At 44.0% G+C, this 21317-nt stretch overlaps 1 protein-coding gene across 4 annotated transcripts in view; it reads left to right on the plus strand.

Annotated features, from left to right (window-relative positions):
* The window catches only part of LOC146853824 (membrane-spanning 4-domains subfamily A member 4A-like), a 302455-nt gene that overhangs the window by 243160 nt on the left and 37978 nt on the right, over positions 1–21317 (plus strand). For all 4 annotated transcript variants that reach the window (XM_085651812.1, XM_085651813.1, XM_085651811.1 and 1 more), the window contains exon 6: positions 5618–5737. In XM_085651812.1, coding sequence (XP_085507938.1) covers positions 5618–5737 — 120 coding nt within the window. The remainder of the gene's footprint in view (positions 1–5617; positions 5738–21317) is intronic.

Genomic DNA, 21317 nt, shown 5'->3' on the forward strand with positions numbered 1-21317 from the left:
ATCAGTGGGGGTGAGGTATGCAGTAAGAGGGACACCCTTACGGTGCTGACAAACCATATTGGCCAGCATAAACAAAGTCAAGAGGCTAGTCGACCCTAGCCCTGATGAAGTTGCCGCCAATCCATACAGGCAACGAAACATGTTGGTTTTTTAAGGGGATAGCCACACAGCCTGAATAAAAAGTATCGTTAGCTAGTGTGGGCTACCCGGTTTTAAATTGGGAATTGTTGGGTCCTGATCAGACTCACCTTCCCTAGTCTTAGGGTCGACACCCATTGTTTTTGGTTGCACACTCACATAGTTAAGTTATCAGTTTTTTCCACAATAGGCACTAGAGACAAACGCTATACCTGTTGTGTCACTTTTGTGTTTTTCACTGGGGACGGCAGTAACCAATGATGATAAAGTGAGGTAACGGACGAGTACCTGTCCGCTTACACCTCGTGGGGGTTACGTCCGTGAGGTATTGCCGCCCTCATTTTTTCCACTTTGTCTATACTTTTCCTCTGTGGTATCGAAATAGACAACAAGCATTGGGGGTGGAAGGTCTAATTGTTTAAGCTCTCTCTTGTTCCGCCTTTCCTTCCTTCTCTACATATATAAAATAGGGGGGGTCACATAGGTTTCTAGGGGTACCTTTATTAAAGTCACTTAGTCCACAAGTATTGGCAGAGCTCGAGACCATAGAATTGTTTACATCACTATTTTTAGTATTATTAGCTACAGGATATCGTATTGTACCTATAGCTTACAAGTAGAATAGAAAACATCTATTAGTCTTCGTGCTTAGAAAAGTAGGAATTCAGTTTGACGCCAGAGGCAGGTCCTTTGTTGTGCATTAGCTTTTTAATTCGCTCAAGAGACAAAAAGTCCGAATGATAGAGGAGAAAATGACACATGAAGGTAGGAGTTTAAAAGGACTTACTTTAAAGACAGACGTCCACAGAAAACTTTGGGGCATATTTACAAGGGCTGTATCTCCGCTTTTTTTGGCGATAAAACTATCGCCCTATTTACAATAGGGTGCAAACATGCATAATCGCATGTTAGCACCCTTTTTCCCAATGCCTCCCTTTGCATCTCTAATGAGATGCAAAGTGGGCGTCACTGGGCGTATCCCGGATGGACTACCTTTCAAATATCGCTGATGTCCACATTGCGATATTTACAAGGCAGCCCACAGGATTGTAGCAGACGTTAGATTTTGGCGAAAACGTCCGTTTTTGCCAAAATCTAACGTCTGCTAAAATCCTGACTTACCTATGTTTGACATAGGGGGTGGATTATGCTGATACGGCCACAGGGTCGTATCAGCAAGGTTATCGCCGTTTTGCAGGGAACATCGCTGGAAAACCAGCGATGTTCCCTGCAAAACGGCGATAACGTCGCTATCTCTTGAATTTTTATTGCCCTGGAGAAACGCGTTGTTAATAACGCGCTACCAGGGCGATAAATTCCAGGGATAGCCTGCGATAAGAAATTTATCGCTAAGCACGGACAGCGATAATTATCGCTGGCCGTTGATAATATGCCCCTTGGTAGGAAAGAACAAGGTAGAGATTAAAAGGAACGTAGTAGACAGGCCTGGAAGAGGTGAAAGAATGAAAATAAACAGAGGGAATGAAAGAGATGTAAGGTGAAGGAAAAGATTTAGGATGGAATGAAAGGAGGAGAGAAACAAAGAGTGAACAGGTGTAGGCAGTACCAGTAGATGATCAATGGGGCAGTATAGGTGAAGTGGGAATTATACGAAGGGGCAGATTTACAAGCCCCTTGCGCTACTTTTGCGTCACTTTTAACATGGGAAAAGTGACGCAAAAGTGTTGCCAGGGGCTTGTAAATAAGCCCCGAAGTGGGCTGTGTTAGTGTATTTGTTGTTAACTGCTTGTATTTCTGTTCTTAAGTGCTTGTATTTCAGTTGTTAAGTGCTTGTATTTCTGTTGTTAAGTGCTTGCGTTACAGCATGTGTTTTTACCAAGATGCACCTCACTGACAAGGCCCTCTGAAGCCATCTGTAGTTGGTCACATGACCTAGCACGTTTGGAGAGACCACTATAGTGTGAGAGGAGTGAGTTCCAGGCAGTTCTCCCCCTCAGTAATGCGACAGATCAGAAACAAATTGAGAATATATTTCTCAGAGGAATTTGCTGTTGATTAGTAGCGATATTTCAAACATTTCTGTCACCTTCAGTTTACTTTATTCTCTACCCTACCTGTTGGTGTTTAAAAGGGTAAGCAGTCCTAAAATCAGCCACGCCAGAAAAACTAGTTAAAAGGATGTGGTCATTGAAAGTTGAAGGGTGGAATTGACTGCCACTTCCTCCGGGGCAGTTCTGGTGGGTTCTTACCTCTTGTAAACTCTGAAAGCAATTGTGCCAAATATGCATTTCACTAATAGATTTTCACATGAATATGCCAACAGCCTTAAGTTTCGACTTTCAAACACTGACAAAATTGCATCATCAGGTTGCCTTTTTTAAGGACGCTTTTACCAAAAAATTCTAAAAATCCATAAGTAATGTATGCAGTTCCTAAAATGTCTATAATAATTTATATATCTAGCTTCACTTCTCATTTCACTGCCTTTCATTGTTTCTGCCCTGCCTCATCCCGTCCAGATTTCCAGTCAAGTGTTAGCGCCTGGTGATCTCCTGGTAAGGTGACCAGTGGACAAACCAAAAAGAGCCTTAAATCTTGCTATCTCAGGCGTTACATAATAGTGCTGGCTGGACATACTCTACAGGCTACAACACCAGCCCTGTCGGTCAGATTACAGAGGCCTTGGCGGCTCAGGGAACAGTCGCCTTACACCAGTTTCTCAGGATAGAGTCTTAGGTAGCAGAGTGTTTTTCACCAAATAACAGTTGTAAAATTCACAAATACGAAATAGGTCGCACACTGCTCGTCATACCAGCAAATAGCCCCATAGAACTCTGGATAATGTAGTGGCAGCGGCGAGTACGCCTCTGCCAGGAGTATGCGGGTATGACGAGCAGTGTGCGACCTACTTTGTTAAAGTTGTTAAATTTACATTTGAAAATTCGATCATCTGTCCCCAAAGTCCAGCCTGTTAGTTTATGAAAAGTCATACATTTTGCTATAACGTTAACTGTTATGGAAAAATAAACAACTGCCCAAACTAATGCTCATCATTTTCTTGAGAAAAGCCCTACAAATGTCCTGAGGTGTCGGCTTTTCCTTTTTTATTAAATCCATGTTTTTGCCCACACATCAGCTTGTAATTTTCATCGAGTGCTCACAGGTACCACTGCCACATATGGATGGACTCTGAATGACTGTCTAGCATCACAGTTTCATGCCTTGGGTCTCTGTGGTGTGGGACCAATGCCCAGTTTAATGCCAAGGTCAGCATTCTGCCAAGGGTGGCCTCCATCATGCATGGCGGCCTTCAGTATCCCAGAATAAGCAACAATAGGCCGGTGCCAGCAATTTAACAGAACTTTATAAAGACCCCAGCGTTGCTGGATCAGCTCTCAGGACCACAACTCCATCACATGAACAGTCTAAATGACAGAACAGGGTCTTTGTGGAGGCCCAGCTCTGCCATTCTTCCAGTAGTTGTGTTTAAACCCACACATGCCAGAGCTGTGGGTTCGCAGTCCAAGGCTCCATCCCCGTGACAAGATGTGGTGCATCAGTGCCTTAAACAATATACATTGGGCACCTTTGGCCAAGCTGGACTGCCAGCCCATTAGACTGTGAAATTATTGTACATTTCTCTGGAACTTGGTATCAACTCGACATGTCTTCTGACCCTCACAGTGATGGGGGAAGACTGGTCGTGCTCTAGCCAGACATCCTCACAGGCAAGCAGCCCTTGTGGGGCTGTGATTTGATTAATCCTTTTGGTTTTTTTTTCTATCCTTGGAAACGACAAAACCCACCAAACATTGAAGCCAGGAAGTCCACAGATTTCAATATGTTTAAAATATGAGTTTCAGGTTGGAGTCATGAAAGCATATTCAATCTGGTTTATATTCAGTATGTTCTGCTTCTGCATCCCCCCACTATGCTTAGATTAGGACCCTTGCATCTCAGATTGGCTGCTGTGGATTCCAATTTGCTCTCGGCATTGAAAAAGAACATTCATTGATTTGGTTTTGGTACCGCACCTAAATATTGAAATCCATTTTGTGTCGTGGGAGAAATGTAGACTCCACATTTTCCACATGTAACTAATATGACCATCAAAAATGTCAAATGACTTCCAAGAATCCTGGATTGCTTCAGACCGTTGCTCCAGTTCGTACAATTGAAGCAACTTTGCTCCCAAACCTTGCATGTGGATCGACCTGGGTAAATCTTACACCTTCAATGTTTCTTATTTGCACAATGTATACTATGTTGAAAACCTTTCCCGCAAATAAATAGATATTCAAATCAGAATAGTGTCTGTCCTTTTGCGACCTCAAAAAGAGCAATGGCATGTACAAACATGTTCAAAACACTTGCAGTTTACCACCTACTTGAAGTAGGTGGTAAACCACTCGCATATGGGAAGGGGTCCCCTGGTGGTAAACCACTCGCATATGGGAAGGGGTCCCCAGGGGCCCTCTTCCCATTTGTGAATGTGTGAGAAAATATTTTTTAAGAGCGGTGCCAGGGACCACTGCCTGCCCTTAAAAAATGAAATTGAAAAGTTTCATTTTTCTTTTTTTAAATGCAGCCCGTTTTCCTTTAAGGAAAATGGTCTGCATTAAAAAAAAAAATGCTTTATTTAAAAAGCAGTCCCAGACATGGTGGTCTGCTGACCCCAGCAGCCAACCATCCCTGTGAGTGCTAGCCATTCCCAATGGAGTCGCAAATTGCGCTTGCCTCATGAATATAGATGAGGCATGCAATTTGCGACCCCATTGGGAATCGCTAACAGTGTCCGAGACACTGTTGTAGATTGCATTTTGCGAGTCGCAAAGCGATGCAATTTATGAGTAGCAAAATTTAAGGGTCGTACATCTGGCCCTATGAACCAACATTTTGGTTCGAACAGTGTGCTAGGTGTACTAACCTATTGTGTAGTTGCAAAGACTCTGGTGTGCAAAATAGTTTTTTCAGTTGCACAAATCTCATTTAAGGAGTTGCTAAACTCTTACAGACTCCTAAAATAGGATTCTGAGTAGTTACCAAATGGCGGTTTGGAAGGACCTTGTTGTGGGCAACCCTTCAGAATCCCAAGCCAGGCTCTTGTGGCCCCTTTTGGGATGAGCTAAGCTACTTGCGCATGGACTGTATGATGCTGTTTTTTTGCTCCACTTTAATGCAGCATTGAAAGAGGGTCATGACTATGGTTTTCCTATTGCTTTGTTTAACTTCTCAGCAGCTTTCAATTATGAAATCCTTGATCGTGTTTCCAGTTACATAACATTAATATTTTATATCACAATCCAAATGAGGGGATGTTTCTCTCCCCTCTTGCTTTCCGTCCATCGATGTTGTAATGTTGACATGGTGGATGGCGTCTCCTTCTGTTCTCCGCCATCCCAGTGCACCCATCCCTTGGTGGATTTTATTTCTGGCTGTCTCCTCCATCTCGTTATCCTCTTTCACTCCACAGCACTAAATGTTATTCTCCTTTCTTTGGTCCACTTCTCCTTCACAGGCCTTCACTCTGGGCATCTTCCTGCTGTTCCTCTTCTTCAGCATGCTGCAGTTGTGCGTGTCCATCTCCACCTCTGCGTTCGGGTGCAAAACCCTCCGACAGAAAGACCTTGATCCAGAGGTAAGACGAAAGCAGGCATGGCATACAGCATAGGGCATGCCGAGTTAGAGTTGGACCAGATGTCTATACTCAAATCATAGCATGGTACGACGACATAGACTCTGGCATGCTAAGGAAGTGACATTCACATTGACGATGCGTTACAGCTCTCCAAGGCCCTGCTGTTAGCAGTTCCCTGCGATACAAATGTTCATAATATGGCATAACGTAACTGAGTGAGATAGAGAGCACTTGGAAACAAAGGGCCGAATGACACGTTTGGGGGTCTATCGGACCGCCAAACTAGCGGTGGAGGTCGGGGACCACTGCACCAGCGGTCCGACTGCCGTTTTATTACTGCGGCGGTCGGACCGCCATAGGACCACCGCAACTGCCAGAGATTCCATATCCCAGCCTGTGGCGCGGCAGTCAGTAGCTGCAATATGCGTGGCGGTGCAGCTGCGGCACCTATTTCAATCTCGCAAAATAGGATTTGCGAGTCTCTATTAGGAAGGGGCGTGCCAGGGTGTCCCTTCCTAATAGTAGTCGCTAAGGGATGTATGATTGTATTGCAACCAAAAAGGGTTTGCAAAACAATTGCAGTTTACTACCGACTTCAAGAAGGTGGTAAGCCAATCGCAAACGTAAATTATTCTGATTTATCCTTTTCAAAACTTGTTAAATATTCTTATGGAATTTTGAAAACAAGGAGGACCTTTTATCATGGGGAATTGCTATAAGTATTATATTTTGCTTAATTGTTTTGCAATGTTATTGTACTCGATTATCATTACAACCTGGATTAAGGATTGAGGACACATTTATGAAAATCCCACGCAGCAAGTCACCTTGCGGCGCTTCATGAAAGTGCAGGAATGCGATGAATTTAACATCATATGGCACATTCCGGTGGTTTCCATGCAGCACAGGAAGGTGGCTTGCTGCCTAGTGCCAACACAGGCACCCTTCAATCATGATGCAAGGGTGCCTCATGGTGCAAAGGGTTCTTGCGTTGTAAGCAGGAATATTGTTGTGCAGGGAGGGATACCTTCCTATACAAAAACAATCCTCTGAGGCATTTTACTCTATTTATGTGTGGTGCATACATAGAATGAGGAAAAAACAAGAAAAAATAAAGATATTACTCCTCGTTACGTCTCACCTGGGGAAGAGTAGCATTTTGCCGTATTCCCAGGTCTACCAGTAATAATAAACACCACACATCCACCCATGGAACACCTTCCTGGGGCAGAGTAATGCAACGCAGCGATTTCCGCTGTGTTGCGTTACTCTAGATTTAACAAGCCATGCAGGGTCACACAACGTGGCCGTGCCTGGCTTGACAAATCTGACTTTGTTGTTCCGTCGTGCTTGCGCCCCTTTGCGTGGTGCAAGGCCGACGCAACAACAATGATACATATGCCTCCGTATTTACATGGCTTGATTATAGTTCCATTTTGATATCTGTGACTATGCTTAAGACGTGAATGAATAGAGGAAGTGTAGAGGTTCTGGGAGGAGGGTAGGGGAGTGGGAACTGATCTAATGAACTACATTTCGGACATCCTGAAGTTTGATTGAAGTTGGGTGGAATCTGAATATGTCTGGGATCTACAATAGAATTTAAAGATGTTAAAATAATATATAACATTTTGTATTTTAAATGTACCTATTGCATTATTTTGAAAAGTTCTCTCACACAATCTGTCCTACAGTCAATTTGAATCCCTATTTTATCTGCTCATCAAAAGAAACTTGCATTCTTTGCGATTTTCATTGCACAAATATACAGCTGATTTCTAACAATATATATTTTATATTTTACCTTGATTTTGAAGACAAAAACACAGGATCGAACCATTAAGTAGATCTTGGGCATATTGATAACATTGTCCCGGAAGATTTCCCATGCTATGAAATGCCCCTCCATCTTTTACTACATGGCACATTCCACAAAGCATTGAGTTCTAAGGAAATTAACTTCTCAAAGAACCATTGACTAACTAGCTGTCAAAATTATTTATCAAACATACAGTTACACACTTATTTAGACAGCACTATGACGGTTCATCAGTGTGGCTCAATAGGAGATTTCTAAAAAATATAGTTAATAAATATATGAATTAGTTTTCCAATAGGGTGTCTACACCACAATTGGCAAGGGTCTCGCCTCTTTAGATGCTAAACCTCGTCATAGGCAAATACCTGTCTCCTCCCCACATCCCAACACTGAAGGCCGCCACCATCTCCCAGGTCCTACCTAGGGGGCAGAGATTTACAAGCCCCGCATGGCACATTTGCGCCGCCGTTGCGTCACTTTTGTGATGCAGCGGCGGCGAAAAGCCAGCGCCATGCTGCGGGGTATTTACAACATGACGCATCTAGGGAGATGCGTCACGTTGTAAAGCCCTGCACCACATGTGGGCGTTCCAGCACGGAGGGGGGGCGTTCTGGCGCAGGAACGCCTCCTAAAAGTGGCTGAGTGAAATCTACAAGATTTCACTCAGTTACTTTTACGGCCATGCTGCGTCAAAACCCTGCGCCTGCTTGAAGCAGGCGTGAGGATTGACGCAGCATGTTGGGAATAGGGGCACCCCGAGCCTTGCTGGAGCTGCATCACGCTTGCGACACGGCTCCAGCAATGCGCCGCCTTTCCGCCGGGGGATGCGACACGCATCTGCCCATCCGTGCGCCACAGTGCACCACATTGTAAATGCGGCGCATCGGTGGTGGTGCACAGGTGGGCAGATGCGTCGCAACTCTTCTGGCGCATCTCTGCTGATTAGCAGAGATGCGCCAGAAGTAGTAAATCTGCCCCTAGGTGGGCTTCAGTACACCTGATTAGCCAGCACATTGCCAGGAGTGCAAAGGGCAAGTGAAAGGCAGCAATCACTACCCTTGGATAGCACTCTTTGGAGTCCATGACAGCCGATGTTACCTTCCTAAGATAGCTCAAGGACAGTTTTTTGGTTCTGGAAGAAACAGGCAGCATCTGCGTTCTCTTCTGCAGCTGGTGGTATTCGACCAAAATATCGTGATTCCCGAATATTGTGTCAGAAACATCATCAATTCAAAAACAATAGTAGAACAGAATATAGAAGGTAAGAATATTATTTTTAGTAGGTGTAATACTGCTTTAAAAAATAAATTGTTTATGAAATTGTATTCTTTTATATAGTTGCATGGAAGGTAGCTTTTATGAATTAATATACATTAGTTATGATAATATCAGGTATTAGTATTGTGATAACATTTGTTTTTTATTAGGTTTGTAATGTGAAATTTACATTTTGGAAATGTAATTAGTAATTTTTATGTCAAAAGCGCAGTGGTACCCAAACATTTTTGACCCGCGACTCCCTTGATCTATGGTAAACCTTATGCACACCAATAGTGAAACTATCTAACCCTTTATCTGGATCGGTGCAACTCTATAGGCAGGCCAGGCTGTTCCAGAAAGGCTTCACACTATTGGTGGTGCACAGAATGCAGATGTGCACGGGATGTGTACTCTCCAAATACAGATGTCTGAGATTATAAGAGTAAGCAGAGCGCTGTGGCATAAATTGGCCAATCTGAAGGAAGATAGAGGGGAAAATTAGCAAAACAAGAGACCCAGCAGGGCCTAAGAATTGTGGCTAGACCATGACAGACCCATTTTATGATGTGCAGAAAAAAAGGACCTAGCAATGTGTTCACAGGAATGGGCTTCTGTAATGAAAACCATAAATATGCTTACATAGTACCAGTGGGCAACGCTCTCTATTGAATCGATGTTAGCAGTTGACCCTCCAGCCAGCAGGCAGCCCACATGTTAATTGAGCTTTGGAAAACCCCAGGACTTTAGGTAACACATAAGCATATTGTGTATATCATGCAGAAATAAATGAAGTGATTTTACTTGAAAAGTATTCAATCCCTTTCCAGTAGATGGCGTCAGAGCCTGTGAAATGCTGTATGTGACCAGCGTAGTTCTCGATGAAAATCTCAAATTAGGGCTTTGGTATCCGATTGTATGTTTTAATTATGTGACTGCTGTGCAATTTAACGAGATCCAGCAACAGAGAAATGAAGAAAAGGACACATTACCATATCAATTTACCGTTTGATGATTTCCTATTAGGTCTTAAGATTGATTGACACCATCAGCACATAATTGTTTCATAAAGTGAATCTGTTCACGGCACCCTTAGCTAGCTTTGATGCCACACGGGGTTCCGCGATACACAGTTTGGGAACCACTGCGTTAGTGGGTTGTTGAGTTTGTAGGGGATTAGACTATGGAAGTTATTTGAAATATAAATGATTGCTTTTAATTTTAATTAATGTTTATGTTAATTCATTTGCTAATTGATAATTATGTAAATTATTTATTGAATAAATGTTATTTTAATTAATTGTTTTTACTTGTTAATGGTTAGTTTATTTAATTTAAGATTTTGGAAATAGTTTAATATGTATTATTTGTTTTAATTTCAATTGCTTTATTCAATAGTTAATTTGTTGTGAATAACCTTTCGTTTATGAAAAATATAATGACTTTTTAATTGTTGGTGTTTTTTGGGTAGTAGGAAAGAAAGCGTATTTAATTTAAATACAAAGCGGCATATTCACAAGGACGTATCTCCGATTTATCACCTCCTTAATGCTTTAAAAGTGGCGATAGATTTAACACCCCATTCACAAGCTGGTACAAACTGCAGACGACGCCAGTATTCCCGCGATAACTGCCTCAAAATTTATCTCCACAGTGGACACCACCAACTAACCCTAATGAGATGCAGAGTATGCCTTCCCATGCAAAAACACACGAAAAAACCACAACACCACTTTCACAACGAACAGCCAGATCTGCGAAGCGAACCAAAAACAGGCGATAAGCCGCGGTAGCCGCAGGTATTTAACACCTGTCCCACGCAGGTGTAAAGACGGACGACTACCTGCAGTAAGTAGGCAACGAAGCCCCGCACACAGCCACACCCGAAGAACAAACGACGCCATGGAGCTACTCATCATGCAGCTCAGAGCCCCAACATGGCCACAACAGCCACCGCCACCACCCCCAGGACCCAGACCATCCCACCCTCCGGACCACCACAGAGGCAGCGCAGAGTAAGACAGCAGGCCTACCGAAAACGCACCACTCTCACAGACCTAGCGCCCAAGGAAGTCATTGCTCACTACAGGCTGAAAAGGTCAACCATCCTCCGCATCATGACCCACATCGCCCACAGGCTGACGGTCCCAACACAGCGTAGAACCAACATCCCTCCGCAGACAAAGCTGCTGGCTGTGTTGCACCTGTTGGCCTCTGGTACCTTCCTACCAACAACTGCCAGAGTCGGAGGGGTCTCACAACCAGCCCTATCAAAGTTCATCACACCTGTCCTGGATGCCATCCTCAGCTTCATACCCCATTACCTTCACTTCCCCAACACTGCGCAGGAACAGCTGGAGACAAAGTAAGGCTTCTACGCCATAGCCGGATTCCCGGCCGTGTTGGGGGCAATCGACTGCACACATGTCCCACTTGTGCCCCCTGCGGATACTGCACACCACTACTGCAACAGAAAACATCAGCATTCCATCAATGTGCAGGCAATAGTGGACCACCGGGGACTCCTCACCAATGTCATCGCCAACTACCCAGGCAGTGTGCATGATTCCTTCATCTTCCGACAGTCCATCATCAACCAGCGCTTCCTGGATGAGACATATGGAACGGGACTGCTCGTTGGTAAGTGCCAAATCAACACATCACACACCCCAAAGCCACTAACACAACTGTGGGAATGCACATGTGACCAAACCACATACGACATGTCAAACTACACGACCACCTACCAGACACGACAACACCACTCCATGGTCATCCTGGGCTACCCCTGCACCTAATACAGACCTTTCATGGCACCACAGCCACACAACAGCTGAACATGTGTAGATGCGGAATGCAGCCATATGCGAAGGATGCAAGTGACCCGTGAATGGGAATGTACACAACGACAAGTGAGGCGTGGATGTGCAGGACAGATATGGCTATGCAAACCACGGATATGTCCATGCAAACCACAATTGCTGGTGCTGGAGAGTAGTGAGCAGTGGACGCAACCATCTCACCCCCGGCCGTGAGACAGATAGCGGAAGTATCGCATGCTGCGTCCCCCCCCTGTGTGTGTGAGGGTAGTGGGTTGGCCCTGAGTACGCCAGGGCTGCGCACAGGTGTGGTGAGAAACTCCGTTACGCAGAACATGGTTCACTCCCGGGAAGGCCTACGTCACTGACAGTGCGGCACCACGCAGCCTGTCACGAGGCCGACGCCGTGAGCAGCGGGCCTGCGACACTGTGCGCCTTCAAAACACCCCAGGACGCTGATGCACAGACCAGGCCTGCCCGCCCCAGCGCTCACGTGCAGACACCTTCTTGTATCAAAGAGGGCCCACCACGTGCCGGTGCAAGCTCCAAGCCCCAGTCCTGCGACCTCTGCAGCCTCCGCAGACCATCGCTGCCCCCCCCCAATGCTGGTCCACATCACTCCTTACTTATTAACATACTCCACCGGCGTCCTCTTCGACCCAGTAGGTCTCACATGTGGAACAGTGTCCTGAGTCCTGAATGGCAGTGACCCCAAGTCCGTGGCAGTGGCCACAGCACTAGACTCCCTTCAATCAGTGAGGCATAATTCCATATCGCAGGCCTGCGCACTAAACCTGTGCGCCATGAGTGACCGTCATGCTCTGGCGGTACATAGTTGGTGTCGGAACCTGTGGCCTGGGTTTTGTCATCAGCAACGGAAAGAAAGGTACGGACTTGGTGTCTGGCCTGGGTCCGTGGCATTCATATCCGCCATTTTGCCGGACACAGCTGGCATGTGCCCTCTGCATCATGCCCTGGGGGTAGGCCTCCCATTCTCCCCCGTGACACTCCGTGGAAGGGACCTATGACACATGCGGGGCCCTGCTCTGCCCTCATGACCCTACCCCAGTCTCCGGCAGGTCAGCGTCCCATGACGGTGGGCCCGTGTCGGTCGCTGTGCATCCGGGGCCACTAGCCCTGTGCGACTCGAGTCTTTCCCCCTTGTTGTACTGACATTGTATTTCTGAGTGCCTGATGACTGTTGGAGTTGTTGCCAGCACCAGCTACTACCTGAGGGCTGGCTTACACTCACCCCACACACAGCCAGCACAGGCGACACTGTATTAGTGGGCCTGCCATCACATCCTGCCAAACCAAGTATTGACTCTTTTCTCCCTGCACTGTCACAAGTGATCAAGGATATGCACTCTGCCCTTGGATTTTTGTTGCATATTTATATAGCGCAAACTCGACCAGAAGGTATTGGAGCACTTTACATGAGCACTGTATTTACATTACATATTCAGGCATGGGGAGATTAAGTGATTTGCCCAGAATCACAGGATGTGGACGCGACCTCGAGGCTCGAACTCTGGTTTCCAGCACCAAAGTCGGCAGTTTAAGCCGACGGACCACATCCTCTCCCGATGATGGATGATGACACCCCTCCGAGACCCGGACACACCCATCCAGAGGCAGTACAATGTGGCCCACCTACACACCAGGGGCATCGTTGAACACACATTTGGCGTGTTGAAGTCACGTTTCAGGTGTCTGGACGGCACAGGTGGAAAGCTCCTGTACAGCCCGGACATCGTGTGCAAGATGATCGTTGCATGTTGGGTGTTGCACAACATCTGTGTTCGCACCAATGCCCCATGGATCCCAGTTCAAGAGGTACCTGACAATGATGGTGACGATGGGGCAGGTGGCCCACATCCCACTGCAGCTGCGGCAGGAATGGCCCATAGGAACTCCATCATTGACACTTACTTCGCATGAGCACGTCACATTGTGTCCATCCATGGCAATCATGGGATAATGGAAGATGTCCAATTGCACTGCATGTGTGATTAAAGCATATTTGCAGGTTACAGGTTGTACTCATACATTGTCATGTTACATTTTCCTGCGGTTTCAGATGCGATTTGCCATGTTGTGCACATTTGCGGAACCAGTTGTGTCCTGTGTTCTGTTGTGGAGGGGTTGCTGTTTGTACCGGGATGTTGTCAATGCCGAGGTGCACTTCTGCTTATGTGCGTATGCTGCACGGTGGGCGAGTCGCTCCTGCGGCTCTGATTTTTCTGCCACTGGTCTCTTTCATGCGGTGTGCCTGTCGGTTCTGTTTTTTCACGGTGCTTGGATGTTGTGGTGTACATGTTGTCCTCTGCAGTCGGTCAGGGTGCATCTGTGGTACTCCGCTGTTGATGTATTTTTTTCTGTGACATTTTCCGTATTCTGTTCTTGTGCTTTTTCCCACATTACGCGGCCCTCGCGCTGATTGTCACTGTTTTCTTATCGCGCTTTGGCCCATCACAGGTTTTTAGGTCTCGCCTTGCTATCGCGTAAGCGATCGCAAAGCGAGACTATTATAAGCGGGCTTTAAAAGTGCTCCCAAACAGCGGATTGCATGGCTAGGACGCGCACAATCACGCGCATCGTGCCGCCATGCAATCCGCTTTTTGGAAGCACTTCAAAGGGTTCGCTCCCCCGCCTGGAAGGTGCTCCCCCGCCCCCAAGCGCGCGCGCGCCACGCTCCGCCGGCCTTGTCTTGTTTCACTTCGCCGCCCGTAATGCATTTTTTTTCTCTTTAACTTATCTTTTGATCGGTCACGGGGTCTAAGTGCACCGTGACATGCTAACCCACTTTACTGACAGCAACATAGTTGTTGTTGCAGGCACAAAAGCTATGCATTTCTCCAACGGCACTTCCCCAAACATAAAACATTTGTTAGAAGCTCTTCACTCCATACGTTCCTCAACCGTAATGCATTTTTTGGACTTGCGTTAACTTTTAATATCGAACACGGTCTAAGTGCACGCGACACGTTCTCCAGCTTTTCCCACTATGACCGTACTTCCACTTTTTCAAAGTTGTTCTTGAAGGCACAACAGCTAGGCATTTTCCAACCACACTTCGACCAGCTGCTACAGGAGGCACACGGCATGTTTCCCTCCATGAACCGGGCGCCCGCTGTGTTTTATCTTTTAAGATGGCAGCCGCGCATTTTCTATCACCACAGCTCTCGCCAGTGCAGGAGTGGGTTTGTGCCCGTCACCCTCCTAGCTGCGTCTCTCCCCGGAATCCCAGCTGCCTTGCGGTGCCCCGCAGCTCCCTTGCCCACTTGCTTTTTAAATTTTCTCGCGTATTCTTCTCTACAGCCTGTCAGGCACACACAGCCGGAACAAGCTTCATGCCCTAGGCGATTTTGAAAAAAATCAGCCGCACAGCAGTACGGAAACATTGTGGGCCATTTGTGTAGCCAGAAGCATACTGTATAGCCTCCTTAATGTGTGCTTTTCTGTGTTGCCAGCTTGTGAGACTTATCCAACGTTTATTTAATTTACAAGTGTGTGACATACATACATTATCAGCATGGCACCCTTTCACGAGGGCTACGCTGTTAATGGTTTCATTGTTGTCTCTTTCCATGCTCCTCCACCCCCCAGCTCTCTGCTCTCACTCCCCCCTCCCTCCTTGTTTAAAGAGCTTGCTGGAGCTCCGTTGTCATCAAACCTATCACTGAGCAGGGGCGCTTTACACTCATCATTGCAGTCAATCTGGTAAACAAAGACGCCCTGCACAGAATCCACTTCATCGATCTAGCTGCCTCCTTCCTATGCATTTCATAAAGCAAACCTAATCCACATCCATAAAACCACTGAGAAACTAACGCTTGTCTACCTGGCACATGCAATGTGGAAATACTGACGGAAATATTCAATAAATATCAGAACCTGCAGAAAACGCTAAGCATGATATTTACTTGTCAATTAAGTGTGAGTAGAGTCTATGTCAATTACGTATGAGCAGAATGTATGTATTTTTTCAGTTTTTCTCTTGGTATGGCATATATTGGCAAACTATATTTGCCTACTTTCCGATGATGCAACATCTTGTGCGTGTTCAACATAATTTGTGGCAAGAAATGTCCATGGTGGTAATATTGAGGTCTTGGTTTCTGTTCCCCACAACCTGCATTTTGTATTCCTTTATACTCGCACTCTCTATCCGAGTCGCGCTGTATCCTCACCTCGTGACATTATGCTGCCAAACATAGGCACCCCACAGTTTTTTTGCCCGCACCACATCACATCCGCCCACTGCATACGTCCATGTCTGACCCATGCAGCACCTCAAGCATTATTACAATTATTTGCAATAGTGATTTCTTTTTATTGTAATTAAACATTTATACTGGAATTATATAGCTACCATTTTTAGGTCTCAGAATGACATCTGTTCTTTTTTCCACCATGTGGCATGTGTATGCAAAATAAAACAAGCATTTGCAATGCAATAAGTCTCGCATTTATGAGACTTTGAGCTATTGGCATTGTAAATGACAATGCCTTTTATTTATGTGTTGGTTTTTAAAATATAAATGAAATGCATTGCTATTTACCGTGCCAATAGCTTAAACTCCTGCAAATGCGAGACCTATTGCATTGCAAATGCTTGTTTGGTGTTGGGATTTGTGTTTTTATCTCCGTCGAGGGGGTTGTATCGCGGGCATTGGCCGCGGTTTCGGCAAACTATCACATGGGGCCGCCTTGTGAATTCCACGTTGCCACAGGGTTATTTTCCCGCGATAGGCTGCGATGTGTAAAGTTGTGTTAACATTTTTTGGTGATGTTAAGCACACGTTCTTGTGAATATACCCCTTAGCTTTTTGTTTTTTTTACCTTGTAATATGAAATTAGTTTTTTTTTAAATTTCATTTATTTATAATGAATATTCTTTTATATTTTGAATATGTGTATTTTGTTTTATATTTAAATGTTTGCTTTTAGAAAAATGTTTATGAGATGGAAGAGTAAATCTAAACGTCTAACGTCAAACACTTTCCGTACTGTTGTTCACTTTGGAGTAGTAATAGTAAATCTAACCCCTCCAAAGTCCAACACTGTTCATGCTTTTGCTTAAGCTGGAGTGGGAAGAGTAAGTTAAACCCCTCCAAAGTCTAACATTTCCTTTACTGCTGTTCAGATTGGAGTGGGAATAGTAAGCCTAAAACCTCAAAAGTGCTACAATTCCCCCACTGTTGCTCAGGTTAGAGTGGGAACAGTAAATCTAACCGCTCTAAAGTGAAAAACATTCACCACTATTGTTCACATTAGAATGAGAACAGCAAACTAAACCCTTTCAAAGTCCAACACTTACCTTGTTTTTGTTCATGTTGTAGTGTTAATATTAAATGTGCTCCCTCCAAAGTCCAAAACGTCCCCTACTGTTCCTATGATTGGATTGATAAGAGTTAATCTAACCCTTCAACGACAATCACTTTTCCTGCTTTTTGCTTACTTTGGAGTGGGAATAGTAAATGTAACTATAATTATGTATGTATGTTTTGCATTATTTTATTTCGATCTTGTGTACTTGCAACATTTAACGCTGGCTATGAGAGAGAGTCTTAAATATATGTATATGGTTTGCTGTGCTTTTATGGAGTTCTTGCTAAATACTTTGACCCCCTCCAAAGTCCCATACTTTCTCTACTATTGCTTAGTTTGGAGAGTTTTTAATATTTATGTTATTGTTTCATTGTATTTATTTTGAAATATTTATAAAAAATCAATACTTTGTATTTTATTTATATTTTGTTTTGTTTTTTCATTATTTTTCTTTTTTTAATTAAATTTAATATATATCTTTGTTATATGTTTGTTAATTTTAATAGTTTTATTATTAATAATAACACTAATGTAATTATTATAATTTTTTCCATATTGTATTTAATATATATATACACACACATATTACCTACTGGCGGTCGCCAGTAGGTAGTTATAGTTAGGACCACGTTTCCATAGGAAAACCGCAACATTCTATTTTGAATAACTTTGGCGCCGGACGACGAATCCTCGCGAAATTTTTAAAATAGGTGGGGCGCTACGCTCCGCTCCTACCCTGAAAGTCTCGGGGGGATTCGTCAAGCGGGGGCTGAGATAAAAGGGGGGTCCCAAAACGCGTTTTTCGCATGCATTTTTCCATAGGACTTTTAGACACAGCTACAGCCCGAACGGCTGAACAGAGTTCCTTGAAATTTGGCAGAGAGGTAGTCCTCAGGTCAAGGAAGTGCCTTTTGTAGGTCTGGTGTAAATCTGTTCAGTAGTTCCTGAGAAAATAGCCTTTAAATCAATATATATATCTGAGCCAGCTTACGGTGCGCTTACGGTGCGCTTACCGTACGCGTACGGTGACGTGCGCGAGCGCGATTCTGATTGGCTGATAGATCTTAGTAAACATTCGAATCGGTCGAAACCAGGAAGCGGCGGCCGCCATTTTCTCTCTCGCACTCTGACAGGGGATTGACAAACAAAGGGCAACAACATGTAAAGGGGCTGTTTAGACAGCTCCCAAGCACCTAGCCATATTGAGGGAGTCCCCAACGATCCCCCAAGTGAAAAAAGGCAATTTTATTTTTTTCGAAAATTTCGCCGATTACGCTTACCGTACGCGTACGGTAATAAATTTAAAAAAAAAAAAATATCCACACTCTCACCACCCCATGTGCAAATGGTGCCTGAAGGGCACCATTTGTGCATGGCATACCAAATAAAAGCAAAACATATATTTTACCTGTCACAACGATGCTCATCATATGTCCTCCATGTGCGCACGGTGCGCGAAGCGCATCGTGCGTTCATGGCCCATCTAGCGTAACGTGGGCACGCGGTGCGCGAAGCGCACCGCGTGCTCACTGTGCGCGCACGGTGCGCGAAGCGCACCGTGCGCGCACGGAACGAACTGCGTTAAGTGGGCGCGTACGCCACGAATGGCGTAAAGTAACTTAGCATTTAAAAAACCGTACAAATTCACTGAAAAAACCATAGGTTTCACACACGTTATAGTTAGGAATTAGCATTTAAAAAACCTTGCAAATTCACTGAAAAAACCATAGGTTTCACACATGTTATAGTTAGCTGGACATTTTACTGATAAAAAACCAATGAAATTCCCCCGTTATAGTTACTGTAGGCAACTATAACTCACGCGACCGTAATCCTCTGCTGATGACATATGTGTCTTTATGAAAAAAAAATATTTGTAATATATGTATAGCTAAAATTTAATGGAAGAAGACATGGGCAAATAAGTGTCTAAATACAGTATTAGCATCAGCAGAGGATTACGGTCGCGTGAGTTATAGTTGCGGCAACTATAACGGGGGAATATATATATATATATATTCACTAAATAAAACATAGGTTTCAGGGGCGTTATAGTCAGCTGGACATTTCCCTCGTACAAAACCCTAGAAATTCCCCCGTTATAGTTAGTTTAGGTAACTAAAACTTGCGTCCCCGCAATGCACTGCTGATGACGTCACATATTACATCACTCATGACATGGTCAGTGACATCACTGATGACATCACTCATGACATCTCAAACGACATCACTGATGACGTCATCCAGTGAGTCTGTGTTTCTGTGAAATTTAAATATGTTTAATATATATAGGGAAAGGCCTATGGAAGAATGAGTGGGTGTATAAGTATGTGAATGGATGATTTAGTAGGTGCGCGACTGACTACATAAGTGAGTCATTAAACGTATCTTACTGCAGACTAGTGACTAAACTGTGTGAATGTCTGTATCTGTTGGTGTATAAGTGGCTGCATGGTTTTGTGAATAGCTATATGAGTGCCTATATGGGTTATTGATTGGTTGTCTGAGTATCTGTATGGGTGCCTGCGTGTTTGTGTGGGTAGGGTGTGTATGACTCTGTGCATAGATGTGTGAGTGGGTGATTTTATTGGTGCATGGTTTTAAGAGTGCATATGTGATGGACTGCATGGGTGGGTGAGTGTGTGTATGGTTGTGTTAGTGATTGAATGTATATCTCAGTGGTACATGTGACAGTAACTACATATGTGAAAGGCAGTATATATGTGTGTAAGAGTATATAACTGGCTATATGTGAGAGTGTGTGATTGTGAGAGAGAGTGTATGTATGAGTGTGTGCTTGTATCATTAATTGTATAAGAGCGTAAGAATGTGGTAGTATTTTTATGAGTAAGTGAAGTTGTGTGTGTATAACTGTATAGGTGAGTAAATTGGACTGTGATTAATTATTTGCATGACTGACTAGGTGTGTCAGTACCTCAATGGATGATTGGCGGTGTGTGAGTGTCTATATAGGTGTATAAATGCATATATTAGTCCTGTGCTGAGTGACTGTAAGTATGAGTGACTGTACAGGTGAGTGAGTGGAGGTGTATGTAGACCTAAGAGTCAATGAGTGGGTATGTAGTTATTGGTATTGGAGTATCTATGGTTTTCAAAATGGCCGTCTGAAATTTTGAGTTGGTGTATCAGAGGTTATATTAGGGTGTGAGAAGATGCACTAATTTATCACATGGATGACGTCATCAGTGATGTCATCAGTGATGTCACTGACCATGCCATGAGTGATGCAATATGTGACGTCATCAGCAGTGCATTGCGGGGGCGCGAGTTATAGTTAGCTAAACTAACTATAACAGGGGAATTTCTAGGGTTTTGTATGAGGGAAATGTCCAGCTAACTATAACGCCCCTGAAACATATGTTTTTTTTAGTGAATATATATATATACACACGCATATACATATATATGCATGTATTAATAACTAACATTATGTTTGATATTTGCTTTTAAATAAATAACTTATTTTAAATTTTAAGATTTTAAATAAATTACATATAATGGACACAGCTGAGAAAAGTGGAGTGTGCCAAAATGTATAATCCCTGAAGAAACCTAGGTTTAATTTCGCCTTTGGAGTCTTTCATGTTTGTGTGGACATATTCTTACATAAGGCTACACACATACACATATATATATAACATGCAAAAAAGAAGCAGAGATCTCTGGGTAGTTCTCATGTTTAGGTGGAGAGCAGTACCTGTATAGAGCACCCTACAGCGCCAGCGAGGCTCTGAATCAGCTCACCTCTAATGTCTGTTTTCTAGCAAAGTTTTTCAGCATAGGATTAGCACAGTGCCATCCATGCCAAGCTAGAAAGGGACAAAGTATTTTGCCATTTCCACAGCAATGTCTTAAGGTATAGGATTAGCATAGTGCCACCCTCACCAAGCTGTAACATGACAAAAGAATGTTACCACTCCAGGCACAGTATTTCAGCTTTGGGGTGGTAAAATACCATCCAAGTCAACCTGAAATGAATAAAAGCAACCCCTGACACATGTTTCACTATCATTACAGCTATTCAGAGAGGTCCAGACACAAGGGAGAACCCAGTATAAGTCAAGACAATACCCTTTCAGCCTTAGAGTGCTGCATACATTATAGAAAACAAATGCAGAGAACTCTGGTTAGTTCCCAAGTTAAATGCATTTCAATATACTTTTTTCAACAGTATTCTGGTCTGCTATCTTTTAAAATATATTTTTGTAGTTTGGATACAAAGTATATTGACTTGAAATTTTTGTTGACGATACTTTTGACATGATATTACTGTTGCCCACATTTCTGTAGACACAATTATGTCTTACAACCCGGCCTGGTACTGAAAAAT

The sequence above is a fragment of the Triturus cristatus genome, chromosome 4_1 (genome assembly GCF_964204655.1).
Source record: "Triturus cristatus chromosome 4_1, aTriCri1.1, whole genome shotgun sequence".
Classification (NCBI taxonomy): Eukaryota; Metazoa; Chordata; class Amphibia; order Caudata; family Salamandridae; genus Triturus; species Triturus cristatus.